This window comes from Uloborus diversus, chromosome 4 (assembly GCF_026930045.1).
Source record: "Uloborus diversus isolate 005 chromosome 4, Udiv.v.3.1, whole genome shotgun sequence".
Taxonomy (NCBI): domain Eukaryota; kingdom Metazoa; phylum Arthropoda; class Arachnida; order Araneae; family Uloboridae; genus Uloborus; species Uloborus diversus.
In genome coordinates this window covers 71,967,607-71,980,588 of record NC_072734.1, presented here as the reverse complement: position 1 = coordinate 71,980,588, position 12,982 = coordinate 71,967,607, and the positions used below count along the sequence as shown (strand labels likewise).

At 32.3% G+C, this 12,982-nt stretch overlaps 1 protein-coding gene across 2 annotated transcripts in view; it reads right to left on the bottom strand.

The window, feature by feature from the left end:
• Positions 1-12,982, bottom strand: part of LOC129221399 (poly(ADP-ribose) glycohydrolase-like) — a 67,941-nt gene that overhangs the window by 39,138 nt on the left and 15,821 nt on the right. For both annotated transcript variants that reach the window (XM_054855871.1, XM_054855872.1), the window contains exons 3-5: positions 7,621-7,682; positions 3,266-3,486; positions 452-515 (exon numbers count right to left, since the gene is read on the bottom strand). In XM_054855871.1, the coding sequence (XP_054711846.1) occupies positions 452-515; positions 3,266-3,405 (204 nt within the window). In that variant the 5' untranslated portion in view covers positions 3,406-3,486; positions 7,621-7,682. The remainder of the gene's footprint in view (positions 1-451; positions 516-3,265; positions 3,487-7,620; positions 7,683-12,982) is intronic.

Sequence of the window (12,982 nt, the reverse complement as noted above, 5' to 3'; positions counted from 1 at the left end):
ATATTCTCAACTGACTGACTGTCATAAGAAGCTTACAGGCTATAGAACAATAAGTTGCCAAGAATTGTGGATGTTGCCAAAACAGTTATTTTGGCACATGCAGCAATTTGACTTTGATTATATAGACACAATGCTCACCAACCTTCAACTTTTCCAAGATAAGAAGTTGTACAAGCATTGCTTATTTTTTTGCTCTTAAAGCAAGTGAGAACTGCATGCAAAATTGGAAATATATATATATTAACATGATATTCTGAGAACATTTCCTCTGAGAAGCACAGAGTGCTTAAGCGCAAGTTACCATCCCTAAGCCGAGATATGGCAGAACCACATGCAAAATACCAGACAGCACCGTTATGACTTAAGAGTTCTAATAAGAACAAAACTGCAGTCTCTGAGTGTGATAACAGGGTTGGCTGGTATTTTATTTACTAAATAAAATGCTACATACCTTATCATCATCATCAGAGCAACATTCAGTAGAACAAGTAGAACTAAAATCATCTTCTTTAGCCCTAAAATAAAAAAGTCTTTGAATTTTCTTGTAAAAAAAGTAAAACACTCAAAAAGTAAATGATTTATTATTTTTTTGAATACACATTTTACACATGCATTTTTATTGCTATTAGTTTTTGTTTTTTTTTTAGAATACAAATAATTCCAGAATGAAAAAACTATATATATATATATATATATATATATATATATATATATATATATATATATATATATATATAGATATATAGATAGATAGATAGATAGATAGGATAGATATTAAGAAAGAGAAATGAAAAGTAAATTTTAACACTTGATGCATAAACTTAAAAAGATAATATAAGTGTCTGAAGAAGTTACACCCACCACCAACAGTATTTTTTTTTAATGTTTATCTTCTGTGTCAGTATCTGCATCTCCGTAACATATTCCATAAACCCCATTCCCAGTGTGCAAACATACCAAACATATTTTTCATCCAACTTTGATTAGTCACTGAACCTATCAATTCCTTATTTTAAATCCTTTGAAAAAGCTACGAGAAAAAAAAAAGAAGGAACAACATTTGAGGCAGAGAGGAGCAACGGGATGTAAGTGGCAAAATTAAACATTGGGAGATAACCAGTACAAATGCAGGGTTCATAATCTACTTTGAAAATTAAAAGTGAGGAGTTTTCAGGAGTTCATTTCCCTTTTTAAGGACTAGTTTAAAGATGCATTTTTAAAGCATATTTAAGAAAAAATATGTTCAACTCTAATATTATTTATGTTTGCTTTCATACAATATATTAAATGCACAAACATACTAAATTTAAAGTAAAATATGCATTTTCTGCTTCTTAGACGTGAGCCGTCTCTGATTCAAATTCAAGTAGGGGGTGTCGAGAGGGGGTGGGGAGGGGGGGGGTAGCTATTGAAATATGTTTTATTTTGAAAATTAATTAAAAATAAGTGATATTGATTGAAAAATAGTATTTTCTCAAAAACAAAACAGGTACTAACAATTTAATAAGAAAAAAAAATTAATTAAAAAATAAAATATTACTAAAATAAGAACTATAATAAGTGGACTGAAAGTGGTAAAGGCCAATATAACTTCCAACCATCAAAATAATTGAAATATTAACAGGATGCAAAAGGACTAATTTCAAACACAGCAAACAATTTTTGGCAAAGCTTGTATTTGATTTGGCATAGAAACATAAGGTTACTCGTATGAGATTGAAATACAGAAAATTCAATTTAAATATTATGGATCCCTTTGAAAAAAATTGTACAAATTATTTTAATCTTCAAAATCAAAATTTTGTAGACCATTTCAAAACTTTTGTGCAACTCTGTGCTGATAAACATACAAAACTGAGTTTTTCTTCTAAAAAGTATGAAAATTAGAATTCTAGGAAATAGTGGTACCACTGTTTAGCTATTAAGTTGCTCTTTCATCTACTGTATAAAATATGTTATGTTTATTCATAGTTAAGTAATTAATATCTACAAATTTCAAAAACAAAAAAGATTTAAATAAAAAAAGTTCTTTTTTTTTAATAAAAAGATTAAAACCCTGCCAACTACAGATGTTATGTATGTATTAAAACACTTAAAGAAGATGAAACAAAAATAAACTTCAGCCAGCGATTCCGTACTTAACTTTCTGACATTCAACACTCTTAAAAAAGTATGAAGTTCGTTAAAAAACGTTTCAATTTAATGATTTTAATAAAAACACAAATGAACTTAATTTCTTCGCCTCTTCACAAAACATAGTAAGTATCATAAATGCAAAGAGATTGCGATTTTAAAAGTGAACACAATAAAAGTATTAAGAACGGCACATAAAAGAATTTATTCTAAGGAAATTATTTTAGAATTGCATTTTAGAGCTCTACAATAAACGTATTATTAATAACAATCGATGTAATTGAAGCAAAAATCAAATTAAACCAGTGATTTAGGTTTTAACTTTTAGATTCTCATAAAGGACACACAATTTGGCTTGAAAATTTAACTTTGCAATTTTTTGGGAATAAAAAGAAATTTCATTTATTTGCCCTCCAAAAAAGCATAATCAGCATCAAAAATAAAAAAAAAATTCATTCTCATATTGGATGCAAAGAGATTGCATTAATCAAAACGAAAGCATCAAAAGTCTAAAAATGGCAAATAAAAAAACTTTTCAAAGCAAAAAAATTTAGAATTTTACTTTAACAAGTCTAGAAGGTGTTATCTTGTTAGTAATTATTGGCATAATCGTCAGAAATTTGGGAAAAAAATTCGGATGTGGGAAAGAAAATAATCTAACGAAAAAATCAGATTTCCGGTAGTAAGGTACGAAAAAATAGCAAAATTCCGGTAAAATTCGGGACAACGTAATCACTTGTATCGGATTGGCGATAAAGGAAAATCCTTAAGGTCATGTAGAATAAAGAAATAAAGAGTTTGTAAGGAGATAATAGCAAAATTCAGGAGTTTTAAGGCCATTATTTTCTTTTCTTAAAAAGCAGGAGTTTATAAGGAGCGTACAAACTCTGAAATGGTAGGTAAACCTCTCCTCTGTCTTGGAGCAAGAGATAGTACCACTGACCATGGTAGGTGCTGCTGCATAGAATGATTTAGAAAAAAAATCAATGATGAAAGCGCACCTAGGAAATTATCTTTAAACATGTTTTACTCAAAACTTGAAAATGTCTGATGATTCTCGTAAATTAAAAAATTACAGTAGTTTATTTCATTCAAATAGATAAAAAGACATTATGAATGTAATACACCATACTTTTCAAACATATCAGAAGAATCATATTCATATATTTCTTCACTGAATGGTGGAGTTTCCAAAATAACTTGTCGGTCAATTGCCTCCTCATTCGTAAAAATTTCAGAAGAGTTAGCTAGTTGGTTGGTTGCCCTCCTCATTTGCAAACATTTCAGGAGATTTAGGGGGTGATCCAAAAGGTGTTGCGCTTAATTTTTCATCTTCAATATCTGTACTGGAATCTAAAAGAAAATCATTACATCGTTCATCAAAGAAAGTTGACATTCAGAAACATAATTAGGAAAAATCAGTACATTTATCACTTATGAGAATAGAATTACAATGTAATGAATGATCAAGGTCTAAATCTGAAGGGAAAAAAAAACAAACTTTTTTTTTTAATGCTATATACAGTGAAGCACCGTTTATACGTTTCTCTTTCATATGTTTTTAAAACTGGTCCCTGCAAAGTCTAATACACATTAACCTATACCTATTATACGTTTTTTTCGTTTGTACGTTTTTTCATACGATCCCTTCAAAAAACGTATAAACGGTGCTTCACTGTAATTAAATAAATTCAAATAAAAATATTTAAAACTTCCATCAGGTTAAAAAGAATGCACTTGGGCAAGAACTAGGAACCTTTCTACACACAAGCTAAAATTCCACACAACTTTTGTAGCCAGGCAGCAGGGTAAAAAGACATACAGTGGCTCCCAAAAGTGTTCGTACACCTACACCTTTCAATGAAATAGGACCCTATACATTCGTTAGAATTAATATTTCGAAATAGGTATCTAATGATAAGATCTATGTCCAATTTTCAACAAAACTTCATGAAAATTCTTTTTAAAATATTAAAACTTAATTTCATAAAAATCAAAAATCAAAAAGTGCCGGAAATTTTATCTCACAAACAAAAGTCTTCACACACTTTTAAAAATGTTTATATATTATTGACTAATCTAACTTTTTATTCAGTTATTATTTAGTAGAATATCATGCAGTATCAACACCTTTCTGGGAATAAATTTCATTCTTTTCTCTTACTTTTTTTTGCGTAATTTCTGAGTAAGTGTTCAACCACACTTTGAGAGTTTTACTGTTTCTAGCTCTATTTTCATTTCAAAGCCATATTTTCGCAATCTAGCCTCTAGATATCTCTAAATATGTTACATTAAGTTCAAATCTGGAGATTGAAGGGGCACTTTCTAAACTTTAGGACAATTTTTGTGGCACTAGACGCAAAGGTTGAAAACCATGTGCTTCTTATCGTTATCATGATAAAAAACAAAGTTGTTTCTGATAATCAGATTTTTGACTAGGAGTTTAAAATGTGTTTTTAAAATTTTTAAATGAACAGCATGATTCATTATTTCATCAAAAAATTCCAAACTACCAAGTCCTGATGCTGATATGCACCCTCACAAAAGAACACCTTCACCGTCCTGACTAACTGCTCCAACCAAGTTCTTAAGATTAAGTTAATAATTTTTTCTTCTATTTACAATTATACAACAATTTAACCAAAACTGTTGAATTCATTTTTATCTGTAAGTAAGACCTAATTCCAAAACGTTTGGAGCTTATTTATCATTGATTTTGCGACGAAAAGCGTAAGCTTTCTGTTTTTTCGCACGGCCAAGAAAATTTCTGCGGGAAGAGGTCCTATTTAATCCAGCTAATCAGAGAACTTGGCGCAAAATTTCAGGTGAAAATTAATGAAAATTTTCATTCAACTTTGCAAAAACTTTTACAGCACTCAAATGTGTATTTTTCAAATTTTTTAACCATATATCTCTGATCACGCTTTGTCAACTTTGTCAGTTGACCTTTTCTTACCTTGTTTTCGGCCGATTCTTTTCTTTAAAGCATTTTATCAAACACTTTACAATGGAATGGAATAAATTAACTAATTTAGAGACATTTCAAGCCAATTTACCGCTACTGTGAGGAAAAAATTCAAATTTCGAATGGTGTTTTTGGTTTTTTATGAATACCAGCCATTTTAAAGTAATAAGCACAATATTAAGGAATGAGTAAACAAATCATTAAAGAAGCCAAATGACATTTAAGGGTTAACACAATGCAAGAATAATAATAATAAAAAAAACAACATATGATAATTTTAATCCTGAATTTATTTGAAAATATTTGAGTGTACGATTACTTTTCTGTGGCGAATTATTTCTTTGTCTCTTTGTTTTTTGACCCATTTCAAAAAGAAGATCCATCAATATTTTGAAAAAACTACAGGGTTTTATTTAGAATGACACAGGAATGATGTGGAAAAATATTGGACTTCATATTCGAATTCAGTTTTGCATTAGTTTGGATTTACTAAAAAATTTCAAAGTGTATGAAAAATTTTGGGAGCCACTGTACAAACAAAATTTTACAAGTCACTGATCTATATAAATTAAATTACTTTAGAATAAACACAGGAAAAACTATTTCTCTATTTGCAACTCCAATCAACTATAGGGTGTGCTGCAGCCACTGTCTAATGGCAGATGAAAAAGGTAAAACTAACAAATGCCGTAACTTATAACTTGCTTTGACGCCTAGTGGATGATAGTAATTTTTCATTGTGTTTGTGGGAAACTTTCTTTTCTATTCTTCTGAAATTACATTACACCACAAACTGTTTGAAGCCTGTAATTTACCCCAAAGATAACATGTGGAATGGAATGTTTTACCTTTTTCGGTAGTATTGTTAATCACCATAAGGTAGCCTATTTAAGCTCTGGAGTTGCGAATTGAAGAAGGAAAAGAATGTTGAAATCAGAAGCATCATGCATTATATTATAAAAATTAAAATTAAGTCTTTAAAAAATCTAATATCAAATCACATATAATGCTTCATACTTTCAACAATATATTTTTATAAATTGCAAAAATATACAATTCAATGCAAGAAAACATTTTAAGTTTTACTTGCATACAGCTGATAATTTTATGTAATTCAAAGTGTAATGGTTGTTACTCTAGATTTTTCAGCCTTTAATTTCACTGACTTTTCCACAATTATGCTTTACTTGTGAAGCACATGCCTGGTTTTATATAGAGTAGATAACTAAAGCCGAAATTCATTCCTACTCAACACAACAAAACTACAGGAGAAAACAAACTTAGAGCAAACAAATACCAAAATCTATTTGAATTAGGATCCTAGAAACACAAAAGGGAAAGGATGTAAAGCCATGTGGAAAGGATTGCATAGTTATCACCACTTGCTCGAGACAGCTAAGGAGGGGAGAAGTAACAAGTCAGTATTGCTATGGGCTGGTAAACAGCAATATCTACAAAAATGAGTTTTCGAGACACCTGAAGAAACAGGTTTTGTATTCAATACTAAAAATAGGGGGACGTTGGAATTAGATGTTTTAACTATTTTTCAGCTGAAACTAAATAAACAATCTTGTACAATAAAGCTAAGGTATAATAGATGACAGAAATGCAAAAAATAAAAAAATTTGCAGTTACAGCTTTATTTGCCTACGATAGAGTAGTACTTCAGGAGTGCAGGAGAGGAACAGGTAGAAGAATATACAGAGTTACAAACTGGGCTCATCCAGTTAAATAATATTCTTAAGGGGGGATTTTAGGGACATAAATTTTTACTACCCTGAGGGCTAGGGTGATTCAAAAATACATGAAAAAAAAATGTTCCTCCTAGATAACAGAACATCCCTCAATATTTTGAGACTTGTGGATAGAAATATACTGGAAGAAGTTTAGCTTCCTATGTCAACTGGAAGAGGGTGCTCAACCACCTCGCCCCTAACTTAATTAGAATGGGGAGGGGGGATAAAAAATACATTAAACTGAAAAAACAATGCTACATATTATAATATAAACTAGTAATGTGCATAAAAAACAGCTGAGGAAATTACATGTTTCTGAATTTGTGGCATTTTCTATGCTAAGGCTAATGTGAATTTAAGGGGTCATTGAGCACCCTCTGAAAATTTGAATAAGAAGCTACAACTTTTACAGCATAATACTATTAGTAGTAAAAATAGGAGGTGTCCTGAACTCTAGCTGAAAAAAAGTTTTTTTGAACCACCCTACTGAGGGTACAAAGAATTAAAATGAAAAAAAAAAAAAAAAAACATGCATGAAGGTGTGAAATACATTCCACAGAACTTTAAAACAATTGAACACCTTTACTTTTCCTGATAATGTAATTTTAAATATTTTTAACCAGGAAAATTTCTATCCTTCCTCAATAATAAAATATTTCCAGGACTTTTCCGTTTTCCGAGAGAAAACTTTCTACAAATTTTCCAGATGATCCAAGTGGGTAAACACCTCGATTCTTAGTAACCTACATCATATTTGAAAAGCATTCCAGCAAAGACCAGACATACCATCAGCTATAGATGGATTTTCAGCAATTATTTGATCTTCATCATGCTTCTCCTCTTCTCTCCTGTAAAATAAAAATTTAACATTATTTTATCTAGTCACTTTTTATTAAAAAGTTACACTATTTCCTCATCTGCTGATAAACTACACTCTAATATACCATGTGACAATAAAAAAGGATAAATATCCAAAAAATAAGAAAATGCATACAATGGATCATTCAAGAACCTTTTCCTTCAGAACTGACTCCCAAACTGTTCCTCCCCCCCCCCTCCCCAATTCATATCTGACAATCAGGACATAATTTCAAACAAAAGCTGTTGTTATAGTCTTCACAACTTACCTATGAAAAGAAGCTGAACGCTATTCAAAATGTAAAAAAGCTCATAAAATAAAAAAGTGCTAGAGTTGAGCTTTCATGTAAATACAGCCTTGGTGGCAATAAAATCAGTCACCACTTTCTCACTAACTGCTAACATATGAATCTTATCTCTTCCTAGAAGAAGATTTTGAATCAATAGAGAATAAAACTGGATTGATTAGTCATTACTGCACTGCCGAGTGCATATATTGAGGCTCAAATGTGAAATAACAAAGTAATCTTTCTAAAATCACAAGTTTATTTATTACCCAAAGTCAAGAAAAGTCATACTTACAGTGAAAAATGATTGAGAACTGAAAACAGCTTGAATGAAAAAAATAAAGATTTTTTTAATGAGATTTCTTAAAAAATGGGAGAATGCTTTTACAAGTGGATGATGAACTAATTTCTAGCACAACACTTTAAAAATGTTGAAGAAGAATTCATATACTTTTACAATTTAAAATTGAAATTTGAATATGGAAAAGTCTTAATCGTAGACTAGAATAAATCTGCACTGGCAAAATTTTTCAGTGTTTGAGATTGATTATTCTGTGTTCGTTCTATGTTGTTATCACATTCCAGAGGAATCATTGCTAGCAATAAGCATAGCATTCATCCCATTCTTGGTAAAGTGCAACAGGAACGTTGTAATGGATCTGTTTTTTAGTAATGACTATCAATAAATTAACGTCTAACAAATAAAAATTGGTAGAATATAGTGTGATAATATAAGGGTAGTTCTCAAAAAGTGGGAACAAAAAAGTTAATTCTGAGCAATTTTTAAAATTTTCAAATTTGATATCAATTGTTTTTATTCCATAGTATGTACACCTAAAACATCATATATAAACATAAAAAGACAGCAGGTATTTATAAAAATTATTAATTAGCAAATTTAGTGATCGGTCTGTAGGTAACAGATTTTGGACATTGTTGTCCGGTAGGTAACAGATTTTGGACATCATCATAATGCAAGTTTGAAATTTTCGAATAAAAAATTTATTATTTTTTAAATTTTGCAATTAAAAATAAAAAGGATTAATAAAGTACTTGAGTGGCTATGTGTATAGTCCGGTCAATTTAGACATAAAAATAGTGATCAAATAACAAAAATTCCGGGAAAGCTAAATTTTTGTAGGGACCTTGGGCTTACTATTACAAATAAGGTGCTGAAAGTCCCCATCGATCCCATGTGCGCTAAAAAAGTTATTCGGGGTCAAAGGTCAAAATTTTAGGTTTTTTGGATTTTTCTCAAAAACAGTAAGTAAGTTTTATCGAAAAGTACCGCAGACCAAAGTTATAGATCTCAAAATTCTCTATAAAAATGATCCTTATCATTTTTTTCTCCAAGACCAAACCTTCCCAGATATTGCGTACTCTCAAAAGACAGTCAGTCATTTACAGAATCCCTCTACTTGCATGGCCTTGAATAACAACTGGCTATTCTAGTCCGTGTGGCATCGTTTACGTACCCAAAGGGGCAGGACCTACTAAGGGCATGGGCGCACCCTCAATATCACGGAGCACCCCACCCCCTAAGAAGCAAGAGTCCATCTCCAAAAACCGAGAAAAATACCCCTCAAAACAACCCCCTTTTAAATGTTTTTTGAGCTCTCAAACTGTAACCACATTTCATACAAAAAAACATAGTTTGGCTGGCAAAAGTCACATTATTATCTTGACTTCTGACAATGTTTGGCCTTAGTGATACATTGTGAGTAAGATTTCTGGATTCTAATCTGACTCTAAGAGATCCATCTCTCTTGGTTAGACAACAAACTGTGTTTGACGCTTCTTTGTCTAATTTTACGCATCGTCTCACTGCTTTAGTATAACGTGAGGTATTGGAAATCATATAATTCAGTAGTTATGCCCTCAAGCACCATTTCTTTTAAAGTTTTATCTGATATTCCTTTATTTAGAAGATGATCCGAGTTTTCCCACTTCTGCTTATCAAAGAACTCAAGTTGAAATCTGAAATTGTAAATTTTCGCTATACAATCGAATTTTTTAAACTTGCCAGCGTACTATGCTTGGAACATCAGCTCTTGTTCTGCAAACTGGTTACTTTGATAATCTAAAACATATAACACTAGGCATTGCGGATGACCATCATCATCAGAGAACTTGTTTCAAGACGGATTACAATGATCAGTTCGAAGATGGACAATGAACATGTATAATTCCAGATTTCAATTTTGAAGCAGGGAGACTGCTATGAGCTCATCGATAAGCAGAACTGGGAAAACTCGGCAGCTCCCTCTTTCAAAAAAGGGACTTCCGATAAAACTTTGAAAGAAATTGCATGGTGGCGTACCTACTGAGTGGTATGGTTTTCAAAACTTCATGTCATACTAAAGCAGCGAGAAAATAGGAAAAATAAGAAAAAGAAGTGTCAGGTACTCAAAACCTCACATGTCATACTAATGCAATGAGACGAAAAGTAAAATAAGAAAAATAAATGTCAGGTACAGTTTGCTGCCTAACCAAAAGGGATGGATTTATTCGAGTCAGATTAGAATCTAGAAATATTAAGCCACAATACCATCAAGCCACAATTTCAATCAAGACTGAAAATTATGAGAAGTAAAATAGTTCAACTCGCATGCCAAACTTATGTTTTATTGTAATCAATGTGGTTACAGTTTGAGGGCTCAAAACCTATTAAAATTTCCTTAGCAATGTGTTTTGTTTCAAAGGGTGACTGATGGGGGCTGTTGCAAGCCACATTATTTTAATTTTTTTATACTTAACCCTTGTTCTCGATCATAGGTAAATTTGACATTTTGAGCCAAAGTTATCTGCTAAGTGGAGAATTAAACATTTTTTTTTAGATAAGAAATGCTTTTATTACTTTTTTTTTCTGTACCTATGTAAGAATTAATTAATATGAAAGCAAACTGTTACAAATCATAACTTCTAATATTTTTTTCTCTAAGTACGGAGCAACACGATGTTATTCAATTCTGACTATATTGGTCAAATTCAAGACTCAACGCATGTGTGGAACTTTAAAATACAGTTTATTATTAAAACGATCTTATGCAATGTGTAATCTACACAAAAAGCCTACTCTTAAGAGCAATAACATCAATTTTCTCAAGTTTTGATATTTGATGAAATTATTACAACTTTTTCCAGTTTTTATGCATTGATGGTCAACTTCGAGGCGCGAGCGACACTTCAAGATATTTTTGCGGTCGAAATCCTTTTGTTGAACCAAATAGCTCTAAAAAAGCAACTTTTCTGGCTATTACTTAGTGTTTATCAGATTTTGATTTTCTTCAATCCACCCTAATGAGCATGGCCAGTACTTCAAAAGTAAGTCCACCTCGAACAAGAGCGGGATTAAGAGAATCTGAATCCAGCTTTTGTTGTGAAAAACACTGCTTATTTTGTGGCGAGGAAGCGGATGAAGAGGCTGAGAAGAACAAAACGCAGAATTATCGCAGAAAAATTTATAAAGTTTCCACATTTACATTCAAAGAATCCCTTTTAAAATTAGCTAAATATCGTTCTGAGGTGTGTCAAAAGCTGTTATTGCACGTTTTAATTTTGAGTATGATTTAGTCGCTGCTTTATGCATTTTTCTTTCATTATTCTGCGTTTTCTTCTTCTCAGCCTCCTCATCCGCTTTACAGCCACAAAATAAGCAGTGTTTTTAAAAACAAAAGCTGGATTTAAATTCACTTAATCGCGCTACAGTACGAGGAGGACTTACTTTTGAAGTACTAGCCTCTTTATCCTCACGTTGCTGCAGGGAATGAATTTTTCCGGGTGTATGATTTTCTGCAATCCACGTGAATTGTAACGGACTTTTGACTTCTTAAATAATCAGCATTCTTATAACTTCTCCCGAGACTTGCGTCGATTAAAGTTGGCATTCCACAACTGCCCAGCACAACAGTTTCACCTTCAGTCAAAAGTTTATTGCAAATAAAGCAAAATTGTGATTTTTCTTAAATATTGATCAGCACAAACAACAGTAGACGCTTGTGATAAATACGTTTATTCACTTGAACTGCACGTTTAACTCTAAAAGAAGCAGGTACGTCAGGGGTGCCCTCCCCCCCCTAGGAAGGGTCATGGCCCAGACTGCGTCATCGAAATTCTTTGGGGGATTGTTTTGAGGGGTATTTTTCATTTGGGGGGAGGCATGCTTTTGGGGGGGATTTCCGCGAAAATGAGGGGGGTGCGCCTTTGCCCTTAGTAGGTACGGCCCCTTTGGGTACGTGAACGATACCACACGGACTAGAATAGCCAGATGTTATTCAAGGCCACGCAAGTAGAGGGGATTCTGTAAATGACTGGCTGTCTTTTGAGAAAGCGCAATATCTGGGAAGGTTTGGTCTTGTAGAAAAAAATCATAATTACCATTTTTATAGAGAATTTTGAGATCTACAACTTTGGTCTGCGGTACTTTTCGATAAAACTTACCGTTTCTGAGAAAAATCCAAAAAACCTAAAATTTTGACCTTTGACCCTGAATAACTTTTTTAGCGCACATGGGACTGATGGGGACTTTTGGCACTTTATTTGTAATGCTAAACCCAAGGTCTCTACAAAAATTTAGCTTTCCCAGAATTTTTGTTATTTCCATTGTCTAAATTGACTGGACTAGTACTGGTCTTCACACAAATTAAATTTCATTATGGTTTCACAGAACGTGAAAAAAAAACATCCATTTTGCCAGCACAGGAGATAAAGTCGCTTAAACTGACGCAGCTGAATAAAACAGAATCCGATACTGGTAAAACTTTGCCTATCGTATGCTGTGAGCTGTCGCCAATCGGAGTTTGCTTGACGATTTTTGTGCAAAGAAGAGCAATACCTAAAGACAAGAACATTGAAGACTGTGGGCCATGGTCGGCTTACAATGAATATGAGTATTACAGTGTTCTATAAGAGTGTGATAAGGGGCCATTCATTAATTGTAAATGGATCCCGAGGGGAAGGGTGGGTTGGAAATTTTTTACATACCCTTACTTTGGGTGTGGGGT